The sequence below is a fragment of the Jaculus jaculus genome, chromosome 1 (genome assembly GCF_020740685.1).
Source record: "Jaculus jaculus isolate mJacJac1 chromosome 1, mJacJac1.mat.Y.cur, whole genome shotgun sequence".
Classification (NCBI taxonomy): Eukaryota; Metazoa; Chordata; class Mammalia; order Rodentia; family Dipodidae; genus Jaculus; species Jaculus jaculus.
In genome coordinates this window covers 129,153,762-129,176,198 of record NC_059102.1, presented here as the reverse complement: position 1 = coordinate 129,176,198, position 22,437 = coordinate 129,153,762, and the positions used below count along the sequence as shown (strand labels likewise).

Here is a 22,437-nt window from a genome sequence, read left to right as displayed (position 1 = left end):
GATACTCCTACCTCTGACTCCCGAGTGCAGGAATTAAAGGCATGCACCACCATGCCCGGCCCTAGAGTTCTTTATATATTCTAGATATTAATCCCTTGTTAGATCCATAGTTGGCAAAGATTTTCTCCTATTCTGTTGTCTCTTCTGTTGTCTGCTGAATGTTCCCTTATAGTGTGGAAGCTTCTTAATTTCATACAGTCCTGACCTATTGCAGTGCTTTGCAGAAAACCCTTGACTATGCCTATACTGAAGTGTCTTCCCCTAGCAGTGTCAAATTTGCATGCCTTAAAATCTTATCCATTTTAAATTGGTTTTTGCATAGGCTGAGAGATAGGACTCTGCTTGTATTTTTCTATGTGTGAATATCCAGTTTTCCTGGGACCTTTTTTTTTTTTTTAAGAGAGAGACAGAATTGGCCTGCATGCCAGGACTTCAGCTACTGAAATTGAACTCCACACACTTGCGCCACCTACTGGGCATGTGCAACCTTGTGCTTGCCTCACCTTTGTGCATCTGGCTAACATGGGATCTAGAGAGTCCAACATGGTCCTTAAGGCTTTGCAGGCAGGTGCCTTAACTGCTAAGCCATCTCTTCAGCCCCAGGACCATTTGTTGATGAAACTGTCCTTAATTTATGCTTTTTGATACTTGTTCTTTTTTTTTTTTAATTTATTATTTATTTGAGAGCGACAGACACAGAGAGAAAGACAGATAGAGGGAGAGAGAGAATGGGCGCGCCAGGGCTTCCAGCCTCTGCAAACGAACTCCAGACGCGTGCGCCCCCTTGTGCATCTGGCTAACGTGGGACCTGAGGAACCGAGACTCGAACCGGGGTCCTTAGGCTTCACAGGCAAGCGCTTAACCGCTAAGCCATCTCTCCAGCCTTGTTCTTTTTTTAAAAAAAAATCAGGTGGCTATATGGCTGTATGCATTTGTTTTTGGACCTTCTATTCCCTTTCATTGCCCTACATGTATGTCTGTTTTTGTACCGGGTAGTCTTTGTCATGGCTCAATAGTATAATTTCTTTTTTTTGAGGTAGGGTCTCACTCTAGCCCAGGCTGACCTGGAATTCACTATGTAGTCTCAGGGTGGCCTCAAATTCATGACGATCCTTCTACGTCTGCCTCCCAAGTGCTGGGATTAAAGGTGTTTAACACCACACCCAGCTTCAATAGTATAATTTGAGGGCAGGTATTGTAATACCTGCAGCATTCTTTTTGCATAGGATTGCTTTTGGCCCTTGAGGACCTTTTGTGCTTCCATATGGGTTTTAGGGTTAATAAAAATTCTGTGAAGAATGTCATTAGAATTTCAGTGGAGGTTACATTGCAATTTGACAAGTGTTGATCAGTATATATACCTATGTATCATACTCCAGTCAAGATAAGAGTATTTCATCCTCCCAAAGGCTTATTTGTTTCTCTCCCAGTCTTCCATGCCAGGAAGTCATCACTCTTTACTGTGATGGTAGCTTTTGTGTCTGTTTTTGTTTCTAGAGTGTCATACAAATGGAATTATCAAATATATTGAGGTCTGGCTTCTTTTGCTCTTTAGTCTTTTTTGGAATCACATTTTGCATGTTTCAGCAGTTCATTCCTTTTTGCTACAGAGTAGCCATTTTTCCAGCCATCTCTATCTATTTTGGAAAACAATTAAGATCATTGTTGTTTCTGGGCATGGTGGTGCATGCTTTTAATCCCAGCAGAGGTAGGAGGATCGCTGTGAGTTCGGGGCCATCCTGAGATTGCATAGTGAATTCCAAATCAGCCTTGACTAGAGTGAAACCTTACCTCGGGGGAAAAAAAAAGTAATTGTTGTTAACTGTACTTACCCTGGTGTTTGGTAGAATATTAGAAGCCATGAGTTTGAGTTTGAGGCTACCCTGAGAGAGACTACATAGTGAATTCCAGAGCAAGACCCTACCTCAGAAAACCAAAACAAATAAAGAGGTAAATAAATCCTATTCCCTATATAACTGCTGTGAGCATTTTGATCATCCCCCTTCGACCCTTTTCTGAATATCTAGTACTAACTCTGTTAATTTTTTTTATATTTTGCATCTGCGTGTGTATGAATGCAATGTGCTGTGTGTGTGTGTGTGTGTGTGTGTAGTGTATGCACATGTACAGACCCTTGTGGCTTCCCATACACTCACCTGAGATGACCAGAATGGAATGTGGGTGAATGGCTCCATTGCTGTTCTGCCTGGTTTTCTTTTGAGCTGGAGTCTCTTTTTACTAATTCCAGTGTTTGTGGGCCTTTGTAGGTTCTTGGGTCTCTGCTCCTCTGTGGGACTGGGGTTATAGGCACATGTGGCAGCACCCAGCTGTTTTACATGGCATCTGGATTTGTGAACTCAGGTAGTCTCAGGCCCCCCTCATACCCAAATGCTTGCACAAGAAGCACCCTTAACCACTGAGCTGTCTCTCCAACCCCAATTTTCTTGTTGTTTTCTTTGATACAGGGCCACATAATAGCCCAAGCTGACCTAGAACTCACTCTGTAGCCCCAGGCTGATGTCAAAATTATGATGATCCTTCTACCTCAGCCTCCCTAGTGTGCTAGGATTAAAGTTGTCTACCACCATGCCTGGCTTCCTACTCTTTTTTTGTTGTTGTTGTTTTTGTGTTTTGTTTTTTTCGAGGTAGTGTCTCACTCTAGTCCAGGCTGACCTGGAATTCACTGTGGAGTCTCAGGGTGGCCTCAAACTCATGGTGATCCTCCTACCTCTGCCTCCCGAGTACTGGGATTAAAGGTGTGTGTCACCACGCCCGGCTTCCTTCTCTTTTTACAATGGTGAAAGATGGGTATTTAGAACTAGGCTGCCATCTCTAGAAGACATAACCTAGTTTGGTATAGAACTAGGAGCTAGTTTATAAGTAACTTTCATTTCAGAGTTAGTTTGCCAAGTTCAAGATTGTAAGCTGTTTGTTAGAAATGCTCATTTAACTGAACTGAGCAAACATATATCAAATGTACTAGCTAGGTAAGAACCACAGAGTGGGTATGAATATCCTAAGGCATGGTCCCCCACTACCCCACAGGGACTGACTGAGGCCTTCATAACCCTACAGTGAATACCATAACCCCCCGAGGAGGGCCTCCAGAGTAATGGGACCTGAGGCAAGGGGATAAAAGAGAATAAATAACCTGTTATAATTAATATAAAATAAAAATTAATGTTAAAAGAAAGGACTAGGCTGCTGGACTCAGTCTCTGTGATCCCCATTTTGTTGGCAGCATCTAAAACATCACGATCTGGTGCCAGTGGAAGACTTACTTTCTTCCCTTGTCAGGCCTGATGAGGGCATTGACCTTGGCCATGTCTGCGTCACAGAGCAGCTTCTCTGCCTGTGCGATCTGATACTCATCGACCTTGACATCCACCAGGAACCCCAGCATGTTGCTGTCTTTCTTCTTCATGGTCACAGGGGACATTGATGATTGCGTAGCAAAACTGCCATTCCCCATGGGGGTGCTCTGCTGAGGATGTGTGGACTGCCTACAGGGTCTTAGGCCATTTGGAAAGCAGTTATATGTGGATATCTTCTGTGTGTGTGTGTGTGTGTGTGTGTGTGTGTGTGTGTGTGTGTGTGTGTGGCTGTAGTCATCTTTCAGCACAGCCTTCTTGGGATTCAGTGTGTGTGTGCACATATGTGTATGTGTGTCTGTAGTCATCTTTCAGTGCAGCCTGTGTGTGTACATGTGTGTGTGTCATGGTCACCTTTCAGCACAGCCTTCTTGGGATTGAGTTTTGGGAAGCTTCTTTGCCTTCAGCACCATGTTGATAGAAAGGACCTCTTAACTATTTATCCCTCTTCCAAAATGAAAGACCTTGCTCTTTCGTGTGTGTGAGAGAGTGTGTGTGCGTGCACCTGCATGTGCAAGGCAGACAACAACCTCCGGTGACATCCTTAGGCACACTATGCCTCTTCTCTGAAACAGGGTCTCTTGTTGGCCTGGATTTCACCACGTAGGCCAAAGTAGCTAGCCGACAAGCTCCAGGGATCTGCCTGTCTCCACCTCCCAAGGGCCGTGGATGACAGGCACACCACCACACTAACGTTTATGTGTCACTGGGTTTCAAAATCAGGCACTGGTGCTTGCCTCTCCAGGGTCTTTTCCAACTGAGCCATCTCCCAGCCCTAAGTCCGTGCTCTTTTAACTGAGACACGGGAACATTTGGGCTTTTCATTTTCTTTCCCACAGGTCTTTTCTGCATCATTTCAGTCACAAGTGTCCTTTGCTATCGTCACTTGCTGATTGATCCTAGCATATGTCAGCCTGTGCTGCAGCCAGTACAGAACATCCTCCTTCTTGTCAGGCCCCAGAGAAAGACCTTGCTCAGGAGCCATTTGGATTCTGGCCACTGTTCCCTGCATCGGGGCCACTGAACACAGGAGTTTTGTGTTCTGAATGCACATCAATGTTTTTATTTATTATGTGTATGTGTGAGCACATATGGATGTGTGTGTGGATGTGAGTGTATGTAAGCACATGTACCAGTGGCACATGTTTGTCCTTTCTATCCTTCCTCTTTTCCTTTATTTATTTATTTTTTTCATAATAGGGTCTCATTCTAGTCTCTCTTTACATAGCTTCTAGGCTGACCTGGAACTCATTCCATAGTTTCAGACTGTCCTTGAATTCACTTCTGCCTCCTAAGTGCTGGTAATTATTTATCATTTTTCTTTTAGAGCAAGAGAGAGAGGGAGAGGGAGAGAAAGAATAGGCATGCCAGGGCCTCAGCCACTGAAATCGCACTCCAGACACTTGTGCCACCTAGTGGGCATGTGCAACCTTGTGCTTAAGGCATTTGCCTGAAAAGCCAAAGGACCCAGGTTCAACTCCCTAGGACCCACGTAAGCCAGATGCACAAGGGGGCACATGTGTCTGGAGTTCATTTGCAGTGGCTGAAGGTCCTGTTGCGCCCATTCTCTCTCTCTCTTTCTGTGTCTGCAGCTCTCAAATAAATAAATAAAAATCAACAAAAAAATTATTAAGCTGGGCATGGTGGCATATGCCTTTAATCCCAGCACTTGGGAGGCAGAGGTAGGAGGATTGATAAGAGTTTGAGGTTACCCTGAGACTACACAGTGAATGTCAGGTCAGCCTGAACTAGAGTGAGACCCTACCTCAAAAAACAAAAAGAATGAGTGTGTGTGTGTGTTTATTTTATTTATCTGAGAGAAAGAGGCAGAGAGATAGAGAGAGAATGGATGAGCCAGGGCCTCTAGCCACTGCAAACAAACTCCAGATGCATGCATCACCTTGTTCATCTGGCTTTATGTGAGTACTAGGGAATCAAATTCCAGTCCTTAGGCTTTTCAGGCAAGCACCTTAACTGCTGAGCCATCTCTCCAGCCTCTGAGTGCTAGGATATAAAGACATGACTCTTATCTGGGCATGGTGGTACACGCCTTTAATCCCAGCACTTGGGAGGCAGAGGTAGGAGGATCACCATGAGTTCGAGGCCACCCTGAGACTACATAGTGAATTCCAGGTCAGCCGAGCTAGAGTGAAACCATACCTCAAAAAAAAAAAAAAAGACATGATTCTTTTTGGAGACAAGGTCTCCCTTGTTACTTTTGCCATTGCATGTGGGCCAGTCTAGCTGGCCTTTGAGCTTTTGTATTCTCCTGGCTCCACCTGCCATTTCCATAGGTATGTGGAGATCACAAATACTTGTGCCACTCTGCATCAGTCTTTACATGGCTTCTGGGGACTTGAACTTGGGTTGGCAGGCTTGGAAGCAGGTACCTCTGACCACTGAGCCATCTCTGCAGCCCCATACCTATATTTATATTTCAGGGTTTTTTTTTTAACTTTTTTTGGTTAATTTTTATTTATTTGAGAGTGACAGACAGAGAAAGAGGCAGAGAGAGAGAGAGAGAGAATGGGCAAGCCAGGGCTTCCAGCCACTGCAGATGACAAATTCCAGATGTGTGTGCCCCCTTGTGCATCTGGCTAACGTGGGTCCTGAGGAATCGAGCCTCAAACCGGGGTCCTTAGGCTTCACAGACAAGTGCTTAACCACTAAGCCATCTCTCCAGCCCATTATATTTCAGTTTTTAACACTTGAAAATGTCCACCATGGTGCAATAATCAACGTGTGTCTGACACCCATTGTTTAGTAGTAGAATATTTTGAATGGATGCATATATAGGACAACACTTTAGTAAACTCCAGACACTGTGTTTTCAGCAAGCATCATTGCAGAATGGAGGAAGGAGTGTGGAGTTAAGCAAGACAGGGCTCAGCCTCAGCTCTATGCTGTGTGATTTGGAGTAGATAACCCCCTCTCTGAGCTGCAGTTTCCATGTCTGAAAGCACACAAGCTCATACCTGGCTCTAAGGTTGCTATGACGATCACAGGAAAGAGCATGACAGTGCTTAGCAAAACACCAGGCAAGGGGCATTGCTATTACTGTCCCCAGTGGGGATAAGCAGCCCAAGTTCCAAGCTCAGGCCATGTTTGCTACCCAGACAGGGGCTAGTACACTAACGATATCTTCTAAAACCTAAATTATTATCTTGTCTGGTTACAAAACAAATCCAGCCTAGTGGTTTGAATTCATTCCAGACCTAACCGTTGGAAGGTGAGCTGAGCACCAGCCCCCAGACCTTGGAGGCATATTCACAACAACACAAAGCTTGACACTGCAGACAGGCTCATGCCATGCAGTGAGTTGTATTGTGTGAGTTTTCTTTGTTTCTTTATTAAATGGACAGATCCAACCTGGTTGTCATTGTAACAGCAGCATACTATCCCAGGAAGGGACAGTCATAGTTATTCAGTCACTCCATAACAGATGGCCATTTAGATTGACCTATACATAATGCTAGAATAAAAGTAGACCTCAGCTGGGTGTAGTGGCACACGTCTTTAATCCCAGCACTCAGGAGACAGAGGTAGGAGGATCGCTATGATTCGAGGCCACCCTGAGAATACATAGTGAATTCCACATCAGCCTAGGCTAGAAGACCCTACCTCAAAAAACCAAAAAAGAAGTAGGCTTCTTTGTCTTTTCTCTGCCCCTCACTGGCATTTTCCTCCAGCCCCTTTCACCTTTGACCCATGCACTAGTACCTAAAACAGAAATGCCTGTGGAGATATCCTACCACTTGGAAGGCTAAAGTAGGAGGATCTCATGCTGGAAGCTGGTCTACAGTACATGGAGAGCGACTGTCTCAAAAACAAAACAAACAGAGGGGGCTAGAGAAATGGCTTAGTGGTTAAAGCACTTGCCTGCAAAGCCTAAGGAACTGGGTTCAATTCCCCAGTACCCACATAAGCCAGATGCACAATGTGGCACATGCATCTAGGGTTTGTCTGCAATGGCTGGAGGCCCTAATACACCCATCTTTTCTCTCTCCCTCTTTCTCTCGTGTAAATAAATAAAATTAAAATTAATATTTTTAAAAAGATGTAACTGGTGCTAGTAGGTAGGGAAAACATTTTTTAAAAAGACCTATCGAGGGTCCTCACAATCCCTACTCTAGCCTCCTGGTCTCTCTCTCTTACTCCCGCCACAAGCACACCTATCCTATGTCCCCCATAAGTGTTCATAAATCTGCCCTGTCCCCATTTCCTGCTCCTAGGCCTTTCCTCAGAAGTTTCTGAAGCCTGTCTGTGCCTTCTGGAACTTCAGTATCAAGTGAGTTTCTGGGTTCTTTACATACGGCAATTTTCAAAGTGGCATGCCCTCTGCTAGACACAGGGGTCTCCTCCTCCTCCAAACTGCCCAGCAGGGATGACCCCAAACACCACACACTTCCTTCATGAGCTGGGCCAGAGAATGTATCACCCACATGATAGTGAGTTCCCTGTCTTAAGAGGTGTGCAAGGGAGATGGCACTGACTGTGAGGTGCTTGAGAAGAGATTCCGCTGTCATATGGCTGCTAGATGGGATCCTGATGCCAGGGCTCTAGGGTGTTGAGTGGGACAGGGACTCCAGGAGCTAGCTCCAGTCCCTGCCCTGGGTCTCCAGCTGAGGGAGGGACATCAGGCATAGCTGCAAAGTAACCAGCACCAGTCAAAAATAGCAGCCACGGTGTCATAGTGAGCTCCACACTGCTGAGATGAACTTCCAAACCAGACACAGTTTATGGGAGGAAGGGATTTATTTGAAGCTTACAGATCTAGGGGAAGTCCCATTGGTGGCAGAAGAAGCTGGCCCCCTTTCACAGAGCCCAGCAGAGAGACACTCCCACCCAGCCAGTTCCACAAGCAAGGGCAAAACCAGCAGCAAATAGCAGGGAACAGGCAGCCAGCAGCAGGGACCCAGGCAGAGCTCAGACTACCCTGCATAACTTTAGGCTGGAAATTAGATCCACCCCACCCCCACCCCCGTGACACCTCCTCCAGCCAGGCCCCTGGAAACCCTACTTTTAATGAAATACCCTGGGTCTGTTGGGGGACATACATTCAAACTACCACACAATGGTGTCTGTCTATCCAGCTTCCCTTGTCTTACCATTGCTGAGGTTAAGCACGTGTGACAGATGGGAGGCTGAAGCCCTGGTTGGTCAGTGACTAGCTAAAGTCACATCACTAGCTAGAGGCAGAGCAGCAATGGGCCCCAGGCTTTGGGGAGAGGCCCCTGCAGGTCCTGCCCTCACTCCCGCGTCTACCCCATCTCAAGAGTCTTTACTCCCTCCCAACCCCAAGCCCAGATGCAGGGGGCTCCTGGGCCACTGCTGGCTGCTCAGCTTTCATGCTGCACCAAGACTCTACAGCCTGTTTCTGTAACCACAGTACGAACTTCGCCATCCTCCTGCAAGTGTATGAGGTGCAGGTGAGCGCAGGGGGAGGAGCAAGGCGAGGCAGGCCTTGCAGGACACCAGAGGAGGGCCTGTAGGGGTCAAGGGCTGGGACTCAGAGAGGGCTCTGAGAGGACCCAGGCAGAAACGTGGTGGGAGCCGCAGATGGGAGGGTGGGAGGCTGTGGGAGGTTCAGGAAGGTGTCTCTGTGGCCATGAAGAGACAGTAGATAAATCATGAGCCCAGATGAGGGTGAGAGGAAGAGGAGGTTTGGCTAAGATGGGCTCCTGAGGGAACCAAACTCCAGAGTAAACCAGGAGAGAGGGTGGATCCCTGGAGCTGGAAAGGCACTTTGTGCTGACTTGCTAGGAGGTCGAGTCAATAGAGCCAGCACCTCTTCGAGGCTGGAGCCACTGTGTGTATTGGGAAGTACCTAGGGAGATATACCACATGACTATGTCCTAAAAGTGTCATAACCCCTTAGTACATGTGTGCACAAGTGTATGTGTGTGTGTCTGTGTGTGTGTGTGTGTGTGTGAGTGTACCAGGGTCTCCTGCCCCTGCAAACTGAAACCATGTGCCCAGCTTTACATGGGCACTGGGGAATCAAACCTGGGCCAGCAGCCTTTGCAAGCAAGCCCCTTTAACCACTGAGCCATCTCCCCAGCCCCAAACAGTCTTACTTCTAACAACTGCTCGTGGCCTCTATGGGTGGTTACCAGCCCCGAGGAACCTCCTCCCCTTGTGTGGGTCAGTCATTTTTGGGTTCTGCTGAGTCAGTGGATGCTTGGCCGGCAGGAGGTGTTGGTGTTGAGGGAGAGCCAGCAGGAGAGGTGCTCACTTAATAAGTACATACCATGTGCAGGCCTGAGCTCTGGTAGCTCACCCTGTCATCTTCCCTGCTCCCCTGAGAAGCCTTGGACCAGACAGGGCAAATTTGATTTAGGCCAGGATAGTGTCATTCCTTGCTGTTCCTTCCTGCAGAGAGGCCCCGAGGAAGAGTCGCTGCTCACGACTCTCTCATTTGTGGGCTGTGGCATATCCTTCTGCGCACTCGCCACCACCTTCTTGCTCCTCCTGGTTGCCGGGTGAGAGAGTGTACCCCACGAGGCTCTGCTCATTCCTCCATGGGCCTCCTTTCCCCTTGGGGAGTAGGGGGCCCCTGTGAAGCTGCCCTTGCTGATGGCATGAGCCCAGCCATAAGGGACCCAGGTGGGGCTGAGTCTTCTTAGGCAACTCCTGTCTGTTCAGGGTCCCCACATCAGAGAGGACCACAGTCCACAAGAACCTCACCTTCTCCTTGGCCTCTGCTGAGGCCTTCCTCATGGCCAGTGAGTGGGTGAAGACCAACCAGGTAGGTGGCCAGAGGGTGGCCCTGCAAGTTCTGGGCCCGGGAGAACACTTGTGGGTCTTTGGGGCTCTGCCCCCACGATTATCTTCCCTTGACTCCATTGCTCTGGGGAGAGGCAAGGCTCAGAGAAGAAAGACTTCAGAGGGAACAGGCACTTTTCCCCGAATCCTGCTTGCATGGCAGTGCAGGCATGGGCATGGGACCCATGGTGGGGCTGCATCTAGAGTTGACTTTTGGTGGCATCCCTCACTGTCCCCCAGGTGGCATGTGTGGCTGTCACAGCCACAGTGCACCTTCTCTTTTTGGTCGCCTTCTCCTGGATGCTGGTGGAGGGGCTGCTGTTGTGGAGCAAAGTGGTAACCGTGAGCATGCGTCCAGGCCCCAGGATGAGACTCTACTATGCCACGGGCTGGGGTGAGGCCCCCTGATCTCCAATACTGTTCTGTTCTCAATTGCCTTACACAGCCTCCACTGCCTTGCAATACCAGTACCACTGAAATTCATCACTCCCTGGTACCCACCACCACCCAGCACAGTCTACACCCAGCAACACCCAGTACTCCAGAAGCACCTGCCACACAGCACCCAGTACCACTTAACACCTAGCATTCATCACTACCCAGTGCCCAGTTCACTAAGCACCACTTGGAGTTCATCTCTGACATGAGTTGTTTCTGTCCTCCAACTTTACCCAGCCTATTTGTCTTAACTCCCCCACTTCAACAATCTCAGCTCCCACCTCCATTGTTACCCCCATTTTCAAGATCAGCTAGCCTCATTCCACTTGCCCCCCCACCCTCTCACTGGCTCCCAACCTTAAGCCTTCAGTCCAAGCTGGGCTCGCTGCATACCAAACTCTCACGGCCCCAGCCCCACCCTGGATCTCCCCAGAGCTACTAGGGGGCCACTGTGGGCTGGATCCTGGAGAGGAAAGAGTGGAGGTATGGCCTGAAGCCACTTTTTCCTCCCCTAGGCGTACCTGTGGCCATCGTGGCCATCACTCTGACTATACGCGCTGATGACTATGTGGCCGCTGGACACTGCTGGCTCAATGTGCACACAGATGCCATCTGGGCCTTTGTGGGGCCTGTGATTTTTGTGTTGACCGTGAGCTGGGAGGTGTGAGGTCCTGGGGGAGGAGCATGCTGAGGATGGGGCACTTTTCTCACCCATGGACATCTGACACCCAGGCCAATACCTGTATCCTGGTCAGTGTGGTGATGGTCACCGTGTCCAGTGCCCACCGCCATTCGCGTATGCTGAGCCCACAGCCCAGCCTGCAGCAGCAGATTAGGGTTCAGATATGGTGAGGCCCAGCTAGGGGGCAATATGGGGTTGGGGTGCAAGACCAGCTGGCACTCCATGGGAGGCTGGTTGGGTGTGAGCATGAGAAGTCGCTGTTGGGGGGCCATGTGTCTGTGTGTGAGGCAGTGTGGAGAAGAAGTATCACCATGCTTGCGTGTGGCCTACGAGGCTGGCCATCAGTCCTGTGTGAGCCACCATCCTTGTGCCTTACTGCGGAAGGCACTGAGAGGAACAAGGTAGGAGGACTCCCCAAATCAGGTTATCCCTAGTTCTGGGTTAGGGTAAAGATAGGTCACCAGCCCTGCCAAGGACCCTTGTTACTCCCCAGGACCATGGCTGCAGGAACCAGGACTCTGTGACCTCCTTCCCACAGCCCTGCCTCCTCTCTTGACCCTTCCCCCACCACAGCAGGACCACCAAGCCCGAGAAGCCACAGAACTGGGTCCCTGGAGAGCCTTCCTGACCCTGGCTCCCCTACTCTTGGGCAACTGCCCTGATTATTTCCCGCCGGGTTTGGTACTGGAATCCTATCTCCCCAGTTCCACCACCCCTATTGAGAAGGAAGCAAAGTCCAGCCAAGGGTCGTGACTCCCCCAAGCCCTGAAGAGCCGACTCTGTGTCCGTAGCCCTCACTCCAACTCCTCTCTGGGCACTTCCTGGGCACCGCTTCCCACCCTGAGTACCAGGGGAATGCCTTGGTCCCTCAGCCCGGCCACCCTCCCACAGGGCCGCTGTGAAGCCGGTGCTTGTTCTACTGCCTGCCTTGGGCCTGACCTGGTTGGTTGGTCTCCTGGTGCACCATAGCCCAGCCTGGGCCTACACCGCCGTGGGACTCAATTCCTTCCAGGTACCTCCAGGTTCTGACCCTCTGGATGGGGGCTGTCCCACACTAGGACTCAGAGGGGGTGCCTGGTTTGTCAGGTCTAGGGCGGGGGTGAGCTGTCTGTCACAGGAGACATTCCAGCAGCAAGAAGTGGTATTGTCAGGGGAGAGGCTGCGGGCAGTGTGATAGCTGGTAATCTAAACTATGCAAGCAGGGCATGGGGAAGAATTGTTGGCCCATTGAACAATTAAGGAGGCTGAGGCCCGCCGAGGGGATAGTCAAGGTGTCTCTGTGTCCTGATACTCGAGGGCGCACCAATAGTTCCAGGCCCTGGGCTGGTGCCAGGGCCACTTTAGTCCTCCCCAGGAGACCAGTGAAGGCATGCTGTGGGGGAGAGGGTAAGGCTCTCTCCATTAGGGTCAGCTTAGGCTGCTGCATTGTGAGGACAGTAAGTTAAAACAGGTTTTGGAGCCGGGCATGGTGGCGCATGCCTTTAATCCCAGCACTTGGGAGGCAGAGGTAGGAGGATGGCCATGAGTTCACAGCCACCCTGAGACTACATAGTGAATTCCAGGTCATCCTGGGCTCGAGTGAGACCCTACTTCAGAAAACTTAAAAAAGAAAAATAAAAGGTTTGGTCAGGAGGCCAGTGCTTAACCCATACGACAAAGCCATAGTGCTGGGATGGCTGTGGACTGCCTGCACAGCTGGGCGTCCCTGTCCTCGGGAGTCACAGATGCATACGAGACTCACACATGGACAGATAATGTCAGCTCAGGGGCTGGGTGGTGGGAGGGCCAAGGAGGGTCCCTTGGGGTACCTTTCCTCTCTGTCTACACCAGCTCTCCCCACATTAGGGCAGTCACAGGGCCCAAAAAGCAGGACAGGCCATAGCCCAGGCTAAACAAGGGCATGCTACCAAAACCAGGTGCAAATTCCCTCCAGGGCCCTGGGTCCTCCCTCAGAGGTGTGACTGAGATGGTAAGAGCCACTGACAATGCCAGGGTGTTCACTCACTTTTATCTCCCAACAAGATCGTAGATAGGAAATAAGGCCTTGTGCTCACCCAAGGCCTCAAAGCATAAAGAACCAGTGATGGGCCCTGCATCCAGTGTCAGGGTTCTCAGCACCTGCCCCCTCATGGTCAGTCTTGACCACAGATGGGTCCTGGAGAAGGGTGCCATGGCCACTACTCATCTACCTTCGTGACAATCACTGGTTATCAACCTCCACGTGCCAGCCACTATATAAGGCACAGCAACCCAAAGCTGTGTTCTCAAGGGTGACTCAAATGAGGAGGGATCATGTTGATGAGGGGGTGAGGCAGGGAGGGGTGTGCTGCTTAGGGTGTTGGTTGAAGGGCCGGGGTCTGTGTGCCCTTGGGACTTATCTATATTCTGTGACATGGAGATGGATGGAGGGAAAGGAATCTGCCAGGGGAGAGGAGGAGTCTGCCTAGAGGGCCCCCAATAGTAAAGATGGAGCTCCTCGTGGCTGTGTGGGCCTGAGCCGTGGGGTAGAGTGCTGCTGACGTATCTGCATGACCCTGGAAGGCCTCTCCACCCCATCCGCCAGAAGACATTGAGGGTAGCAGAAGCTCGTTGCCATGGTGATTGCTCCAGGTTGTTGGAGGTGGCCCTCCACGACAAGGGGTGGGTCCTGGAGCTCTCCACTCCTGCTGGGGCCCTTCAGCTGCGGCAGAGATGCAGCAGCCATCTCTGTTTCTCTCCCTCCCTCCCTCCCTTCCTCCTCTCCCTTCTCCTCTCCTCTCCCCATGGTCTTTCTCTGTGGCTGAGAGATTCTGTCTCTGTCCCTCAGACTCCTTCTGTCATTGCTTCCTCTTCCTATCCTCTTCTCCCCTTCAGCCACAGTTGTTGCTGGCATGGCCCCCACGCAGGTTAGGTATTCCTGGACTAGAGGTCCCCTGATCTCTCCTTCCCTGTCTATCCCTCATTCCTGCCTCTGTTCTCTGTGGGTGTGGCACAGTCAAGTAGGTTCCTGATTCAAACTGTAGGCTATGACATCACCTGATCCCTTGCCACAGCCTACAGACCTAGCCTTTCCCTTCTGTATTTTCCACCACATTTCTCTGTGTGTGTCTTCCTCCTCTCCCTACATTGTATGTCCAGCACTTGTTCTCTCTCCCTCTCTCCCTCTCTCTCTCTTTCTCTTTTTCTCTCTTTCTCCTTAGGTCATAAACTGAGCAGGGTCTTCCCTCAAGACAGTGACCAGGTAATCAGGTCCAGAAAGACAAGAATGGGTCCAGCCTCATTCATCCTTCAGGGGTGATTTTATTTCAGTTTTGTAGAGGGAGAACAAGGCATGACTTCCATAATCAAATACAGCTCACACCTGCCCTGGTGGAATCCTGTGATACCTGGATAAGTGGATCCAGGCCTAGTTTCTACCTGTGTCTAAAGGGACTAGAGTCCCACACATCTCAAGGAATTATGGGGGGTCAGTCCAATTGAGGCAACTCTTGCAAAGGGCGAAACACAATACCTGATACATGCCTAAGTCCTATGGATGGCAGCTCAGTTGTTCATGCATTTACTCATGCAGCCCATGCTTCCCAGCTCCTCCCCACCCCATGCCAGAGCTGATTACACACCAGAGAACATGTGGTGTACAGTACCAGGGTTTGCCTGTGCACCACCCCGGCACAGTGTGGCACCACTGCAGCTGAGAGTCCGAAGTACAGGACCATGTGGGGACTAAGAGGCCACTCATGTGGGGTCAGGATGGGTGCTGATGCTGCTTGTGTGTGTGTGTTTGTTTTGGTTTTTTGAGGTAGTGTTTCACTCTAGTCCAGGCTGACCTGGAATTCACTGTGTCATCTCAGGGTGGCCTTGAACTCATGGCAATCCTCCTACCTCTGCCTCCTGAATGCTGGGATTAAAGGTGTGCGCCACCACACCCAGCCAGATGGGTGCATCTTAAGAGGGGCTGATTCCCAGCTAAGACCCAAAGGCTGCATGCAGAGAGAGTCCTAGTGGGATCAAATGGGGTCAGGAAGTACACAAGAGGAGGAGAAGTGAGAAATGAGGTAGGAGGAAATGTGGGAACCAAACCATGCACAGACCCCAGAGTTGTTATAAAGGAACTCAGACTTCATTACAGGAAGAATGGGGACCATGGTGGGTATCAAGTCATGGTTGGAAGGGAATTTAGAAAGATGCCTTGCTCCCCCCCCTGGGGGGAGGAGAACAGGCAAAGGAAACTAGGTAGGAAGGCAGGGCCAGGCTTCAGACAGTGCACGAGCTGGCTGTGGCAGGTAGGAATCTGCCTTGAGGGCTAGAGGGGATGGGCTCAGCTTGCTTGGTGTTGGGAAGGCCTGACTGTCCTGACTTGGAGGTCTTTTATGTTGTGAGATCTCTGAGGAAGCCCTAGGCTCCAAGTCTGACCCATTGGACCACAGTGTAGCTCAAGACTCATTCCTTTATGCCCCACCCCACCTCAAACACACCACCACTGTCCATCAAATGGGAAGACTGAAGACCTATTCCTCACATAGGACTTCTGTGAGAGTCACATGAGACCCAAAGGAGTTGGTGTTTTGCACATGGTACGCTGGTCCCCATGCCTATAGGGAGGAGCTAGCTCTGACCCAGCCCCTTATATGCCCTTCACACACAGCACCCACCATCCCTGAAGCGGGAGACCTAGGTGTTCTGTTCCCACAGTCCCAGAGGTGTGAAGGCTCCTGAGGCACAGTGCAAATGACTTGCCCTTGGAGCGACAGGAAAATATCCCCTGGACTGCTTCAGGAGTCTCGCTGTGAAGTGCTTCAGTGTGTCAGGGAGGGTGAGGCGTGACTGGGGGGGGGGGGGTCTCTGCCCAGAGAGAGATCTAGGAAGGCTTTGTGGTCACCCTGCCTCTGACTATCCCTCAGTGTCACTGGATGTCTCTGTTGTGACCCCATGACCCCTGGGACCTTGCTCCGGGCAAAGCAGGAGGCTAGCCTGCAGGATGGGGTAGAGACTCCCTAGAAATGACATGACCTCTGTTCTCAGGGCCCGTATATCTTTCTGGTCTATGCTGCTTACAATGGGGAGGTGAGTAGGGTTCATGAGCTATGGGATGGAGGGTCTGGGGTTCCTGCAGACCCATGGGCGGGCTCACCTGTCACAGAGTCCCAGGCCTGGCCCACACTGTCTTGAAGGTGCGGAGCGCACTGAAGAGGATGGCAGAGAGGAAGGCAGCTGAAGCGCTCACGGTGGCACGGGTGCGGCTAGGTGAGGGCCCGGGTGGGAAGCTGGACCAGCAACTTGGCAGGTCTAGGCACAATATGCCTCTCCTTTCAGACCTGCTCTGGACCTACTGGCACGCCGGCCTCGGGTCTCTGGGCCCTGGCCCAAAACAGCCCTATAGCCTGCATTCCACCACAAAGACACGCGACTTTCAGAGGTACAGCCCCATCACCCCAATTCCTTGTGCTACCCAGTACTTGGGCAGAGCTAAGGGGACAATGGCAGGACCTATGTATTAGTCCATTTGGAAGACAAGGAAACTGAGATCCAGGAAATGCTACTGTCTTGGGCCTTGGGAATGGCTTATCTCACCACCAGGAAAGAAGGACTCTGGGTGCCCATCTAGAGGTGAGGCTTGCCGAGGGCACCCTTCCGTGGCTCTTCAGCAGGCTAGGCTGGGCTTCCTGAAGCCGGGGAAGAGATGGCCTGGGTGCGGATGGGGCCCTGAATCAGAGCCTGGCCTGAAAAACTTCCAAGCCAAGCCGGGGCTTCCAGACTCAGCTCTCAGTTCCCCTCTATGCCCTTGGGCCTCAGTTTCCTCATCACGCATCTGGAATTAAAGCTTTGAGTGGATGCTTTGGGTGTTTGATAATGAAGGCTCCACCCCGGAAAACGGACAGGAACGCTTGTCTCTGGCCTCCAAGAGCATGAACTCTGGTCTTCCCCTACTAGGGACCCATGGCCCTCGGATGCCTACAGCCTTCTCCTCTATCGCAGAACCTGGGAGACCGGTGAGCTGGGACAAGGGGCCAACTAGTGTGGTGGAGAGACGACAAAGTGACTGGGCAGGGCAGATGGGGGCTGCCTGAGCCCCAGCAGCCTGCAAACTAGCACACCTGAAAACCAAAGCCAGTGGGGTAGAGGAGCCATCCCCAATTCAGCCAAGGGCCCCCAACATGAAGGGAAGCAGAAAGAGTCCACCTTGTCCCCCTGTCTGTCCTTCAGGCGGTGGAGCTGACAGCACTCAGGGGTTCAGGTGCTGCCTCTCCGGGGCGGGTTCTCATGCTCCCCTTTGGGTGGAGACAACCCCTCAAACCGATCGTTGCACATGGATGGAAGCGATTTGAGAAGTAACTCGGTGTGGCTTCTCTGTGGAGAGCGTTAGTTAGGGACGCTGCTGTGCAAATGAGCAGTTACTGAACAACCTGCCTCCGCATCACACTGTCCCTGGACTCCAGCCTCTGCACTGGGCACGCGTCCTTCCTAATGCTGGGAGACCCTAAACCCCAGGACAGGTGCTTTCCCCAGTTGGTGGCAGATGGGGCACGAAGGGGCTGGGGGCAGCTAGGCCAAGCTAGCGACACCCCAGGCCCTGCTCAGGGAGAAGCCTGAAGTTTGGGGGGGACTGAGCCTGGCCCTAGGGTGGGGACCCCCAGTCGCTGTCAAGACTTTGTCAACCTGAGTACTGGAGATCTCCAACACTATTCTCAGGGCGGGGCTGGAGGCCTGTCTGGGAAGCTTTCACAGGAGCAGGCTCAGTGCGCAATCCCAGGCACCTGCGGGTTCTGGTACAATCCATTGGCCTGGGGGAGGGGGGGTTGCTTTCCCTCCCATCGTGCACATGAGAAAGCTGAGGCGCCAAAGGGAGCTGTAGCCAGGCAGCTGGTGGCCCACCCTCACCAATGGGTCCCAAGTGAGACTCGGCGCTAATCACAGGGGTGCGAAGGCAGGCACACTCGAACCGCTGGCTCTCCGCAGCCTCCACCCCATCTGGCTGCGCAGCCCTTCCAGGGCCGGGCTTCCTTGCCCTCTGCAAGATGGGCCCGAGCGTCCTCTGCAGGTCTGGTGGGGTGCAGAGGCCCAGCCGCCCCCGCGGGCCCAGCCCCCTCCACCCGCCCGCGGGGCGCAGCCTTCTGCGGGAACAAGAGCCTCCGCGGCGCCTCTGTGCTCAAGTGACAGCGCCTTTGTCTCTGCTGAATGGGTGCGTTGCTAGGGCTGTTCGTAGCAACGGAGCCGCTTCCACCTCCGGACCCCAACCGTGGCCCGATGGTCCCCGCTTTTCGCAAACCCCCCCCCACTCCAGGCCCCGCCACCCCACCCTAGAGGCCTGGACTTGGGTGCTGGGGAGTGGAAGCTGCCAGCCGTGTGCCGCTTCCAAACTTCCAGGGTGGGGGAGAGGAGACACAAGGGGACGCCCAGGGAGTTGGAAGGATGGAGAAACTGAGGTTAAGAGAGACCATGAAAAGTCGCCCGCCACCGGCCCTCTAATTCTCCGACCCCCACCCCGTTTTGGATATTCCTGCCAGACCTGCCCAAAGAAAGGGTCACTTCCCTTTCAGGGATCTAGAGAGGGTGTGAAGGGCTTTCCTCGCAGCCCCACGGGAGTCCAGCCCTCCTGAGGATCTCATCCCTGGAACCCCAGACTAGACGCAAGGAGCAGCTGGCAGCCCAAGTGTGAGAAGCGCAGCCCCGGAGTATCTGTCCCGGTCCTTCTGTCTTTGTCCCCACCTCTCTCTTCTTCCCTCCACACACAATAAACTGTACATTGAGTCTTTACCTGGATGTCTGGGGGTCCCACTGGCCTGAGACAGGCTGGGGTCCAAGGCTCTCTGGGCCGAGGGAGGGATCCAGAGAAGCTGCCACCTTGGCTGTGAGTCTCAACCTTGTCTCCAGGATCCGTGGACACAGTCAACATTTATGAGTACTGGGGGCTGAATCCTTTATCGCAGGGTAGAATGGGCTTCAGGTCCAGGGAGATCAGAGCTGTGCTGGGCTTGGGGGGGGGGGTGGAGACTAAAGGCAAGGGTCTCAGGCTGGGCAGATGTTGCCAACATGCTGCCCGCCTCCCTGGGGCTACAGAGCTAAGCAGGACCGGGGCAAGTGAGGCAGAAAGTGGCAGGGTGAGAAGTCCTGAGAGGCAGCAAGACATAGGCAGCACCCAGGGGCCTTAGTAGCTTCCACTGTGGACCCAGCCAGAGTTGCATCTAGGACACAACCTCTAGGAAAGGTTGGCCCATATACACAAATCCAGGGCTTAGGAATTTCCTTCTGGGGACCGAGGCTGTGGAAACTCCAGAAGATGTGTTCATCATCTGCAGAACCGGGGACAATAGACCTTCTTGGCAGGCTGTATGACACACAGCCCTGTGTTTTATGCACAGCAGTTTGCACACAGTAGGCACTCAGGGAATGTCACCTATGACCAGAGACATGTGGTGCTGTGGGCCCAGACAAGAGCATGTTCAAGGCATTGAAGGGACTGGGTCATGGAGGCCAGAGATCCCCCCCAACCACCACGCCAAAAAAAAAAAAAAGACACACACCGGCCTGCAGGAGGGAGCTCTGTCCAGTGCTTGGGAGACAGGCAGGAGGCCAGGAAGATGGAAGGCCAGGCCAGGAGCTGGGCCTGGCTGAGTGTCACATGATCAGCCTGGCAGAGCTTACTGCTTACTACCGGGGTTGGGAGAGGCTGCAGGGCTGCAGGGAGGTAGTGTAAAACAGATAGGGTACTTGGTGGCCCATAACCACCTGAGTTTCCATGCTATCTGGCCTCTTTCAGAAGACTGCTGTCTCTCCTCACCCAAATAAAAAGGCTGGGGGAGAGCTGGAGAAATGACTAGCCTGCAAAGGCCTAAGGGCTCATGTACAACTTTCCAGGTCCCACATAAGCCAGACCTACAGGGTGATGCAAGTACACAAGGTCGCACGTCGCACATGTGCACAGGGTGATGCATGCATCTGGAGTTCGATTGCAGGGCTGAAGGCCCTGGCATGACAACGCTCTCTCTCTCTGTTTTCTCACACACACACACACAAAAACAGCTGAGCGTGGTGGCGCACATCTTTAATCCCAGCTCTTGGGAGGCAGAGGTAGGAGGATTGCTGAGAGTTTGAGGCCACCCTGAGACTACAGAGTGAATTCCAGGTCAACCTGGGCTAGAGTGAGACCCTACCTTGAAAAACAAACAAACAAAAGGCCAATCTGTTGAGCTTGCTTCAGAACAAAAAAAAAAAAAAAAAGGCTGGGGAGCAGAAGATAGAACCGAGGGCATTTTCCTTTTCTCTTTTTCTTTATTTATAATTTATTTACTTTTGAGGCAAGCCCAATAGACTGGCCCCTTTGTAAAAAAGTGTGTGTGAGAGACAGAATTGGTACACCAGGGCCTCCAGCCACTGCAATTGAACCCCCAGGTGTGCGTGCCCCCTTGTGTGCATGTGCGACCTCGTTTGCATGTGTCACTGTGTCTGGCTTACATGGGACCTGGAGAGGTGAACATGAGTCCTTAGGCTTTTCAGACAAAGGCTTTGTTAGCCTTAACTGCTAGACCATCTCTCTACCCCTTTCCTTTTAAAAAATATTTTTTTTATTTTTTTAAGATTTTTTTGTTTATTTTATTTATTGAATTATTTGAGAGCAACAGAGAGAGAGAGAGAGAGAATGGGTGCATCAGGGCCTCCAGCCATTGCAAACGAATTCCAGATACATGCACCACCTTGTGCATCTGGCTTACAGGGTTTCTGGGGAATTGAGCCTCAACCTGGGGTCCTTAGGCTTCACAGGCAAGCACTTAACCACTAAGCCATCTCTTCAGCCCCTTATTTTGATTTATTTATTTGAAAGAGAGAGAGAAATTGGGCATGCCAGAGCCTCCAGCCACTGCAAATGAACTCCAGATATATGTGCCACCTTGTGCATCTGGCTTATATGGGTCCTGGGGAATTAAACCTGGGTCCTGTGGGTTTGTATGCAAGTGCCTTAACTGCTAAGCCATCTCTCCAGCCCCCAAGAGCCTTTTCTAGTCCCCTTCTCCTAAACCAATCCATTCTTCCCCACACATCTTCTTTACTTCCAGCCGAACACAGCTGGCTGGTATCCCTCCCTCCTTTGGCTCTCACACCTTTCCTTTTGTCTGGACTGTCCCCAACTTCTAACTGGAGAACTCCTAAACATTCCTCAAAATCCAATTTGAAGCCGGGTGTGGTGGCGCATGCCTTTAATCCCAGCACTTGGGAGACTGCAATAGGAGGATCGCTGTGAGTTTTGAGGACAGCCTGAGACTCCATAGTGAAGTCGAGGCCAGCCTGGGCTAGAGTGAGACCCTACCTCATTCTCCCCCACAAAGAAAACCCCAATTTGGATGACACCTCAGCTATGAAGCTGTCTCCAAGAGCAGAATCAATCCCTTCATCTCTGGCTCAGTTACATGATGAATCTCATGATATTATAATTTCACAAAGACCTCTCTTCCTTTAAGATAGGACACTGCCTAGATAATGGATGAGATAACTGAGGTACAGTATGAAGTGGTTTTGGCACCTGCAAAAATGAAGCAGGTACCCTACTTCCTGTCCCTGGGCAGGTCAGACATGGCCTATGAGGTGCAGACTGGCCCTGGAGTGTCCTCAGACATTGGTCACTGCTGCCATCATGCGGGGGTGGGAGAATAAGGAATCACTGGATCCAAACCCCAGCAGTGCCTGCTGTCCCTACACCCTGACCTCTCCAACCCTTCTGCCTCCCCAGAGTTTTGAGTTAAAAATCATATGTGTGTCACCTCCATGCCAGCCAGACCATCACCCCTCCCAGGTCACCCAGAACCCACCCCCAGAGGTTCAGCTCAATGCAGATCCACAAAAGCGATTGGAAACTAATTGCAAAATTTATTTCAGGGCTGCAGGTGCTGGGGAGCAGGGGGACTTGTAAGGGCACTTCTTGTTTTGGGGCTGGGGGTCTCTGGCCTTAGTAGGGGCACACATTTCAGGGACAGAGGAGGGGACTGATCCAGGATGGCAGAAGGCAGGGGACAGGGATGCCCAGCCTCATCCAGCTGGTCATGCCTAACACAAGCTGCAGCAGAGACATGAAAGCAGGGCGGGCAGTGGATTCTCATCCTGGGACACAGGACAGTTGAGGCCTCTCCCCACTGCCAGGAGAGTGGCTTTCAGGACACTGGACAGAGGTGGGAGAGCTGAGGCCAGTTTCAAGGTTTGCAGCAAGGGACC

General features: G+C 51.7%; 1 protein-coding gene across 1 annotated transcript in view; it reads left to right on the top strand.

Annotated features, from left to right (window-relative positions):
• Adgrd2 (adhesion G protein-coupled receptor D2) overlaps nt 1–18,658 on the top strand; it is a 28,091-nt gene extending 9,433 nt beyond the window's left edge. Inside the window, exons 12-23 of the mRNA XM_045130444.1 lie at nt 8,648–8,800; nt 9,750–9,853; nt 10,017–10,119; nt 10,377–10,530; nt 11,090–11,223; nt 11,307–11,422; nt 12,148–12,268; nt 16,258–16,299; nt 16,407–16,451; nt 17,167–17,225; nt 18,217–18,415; nt 18,518–18,658. Of these exons, the coding sequence (XP_044986379.1) occupies nt 8,648–8,800; nt 9,750–9,853; nt 10,017–10,119; nt 10,377–10,530; nt 11,090–11,223; nt 11,307–11,422; nt 12,148–12,268; nt 16,258–16,299; nt 16,407–16,451; nt 17,167–17,225; nt 18,217–18,415; nt 18,518–18,658 (1,371 nt within the window). The remainder of the gene's footprint in view (nt 1–8,647; nt 8,801–9,749; nt 9,854–10,016; nt 10,120–10,376; nt 10,531–11,089; nt 11,224–11,306; nt 11,423–12,147; nt 12,269–16,257; nt 16,300–16,406; nt 16,452–17,166; nt 17,226–18,216; nt 18,416–18,517) is intronic.
• The last annotated feature ends 3,779 nt before the right edge of the window (nt 18,659–22,437 follow it).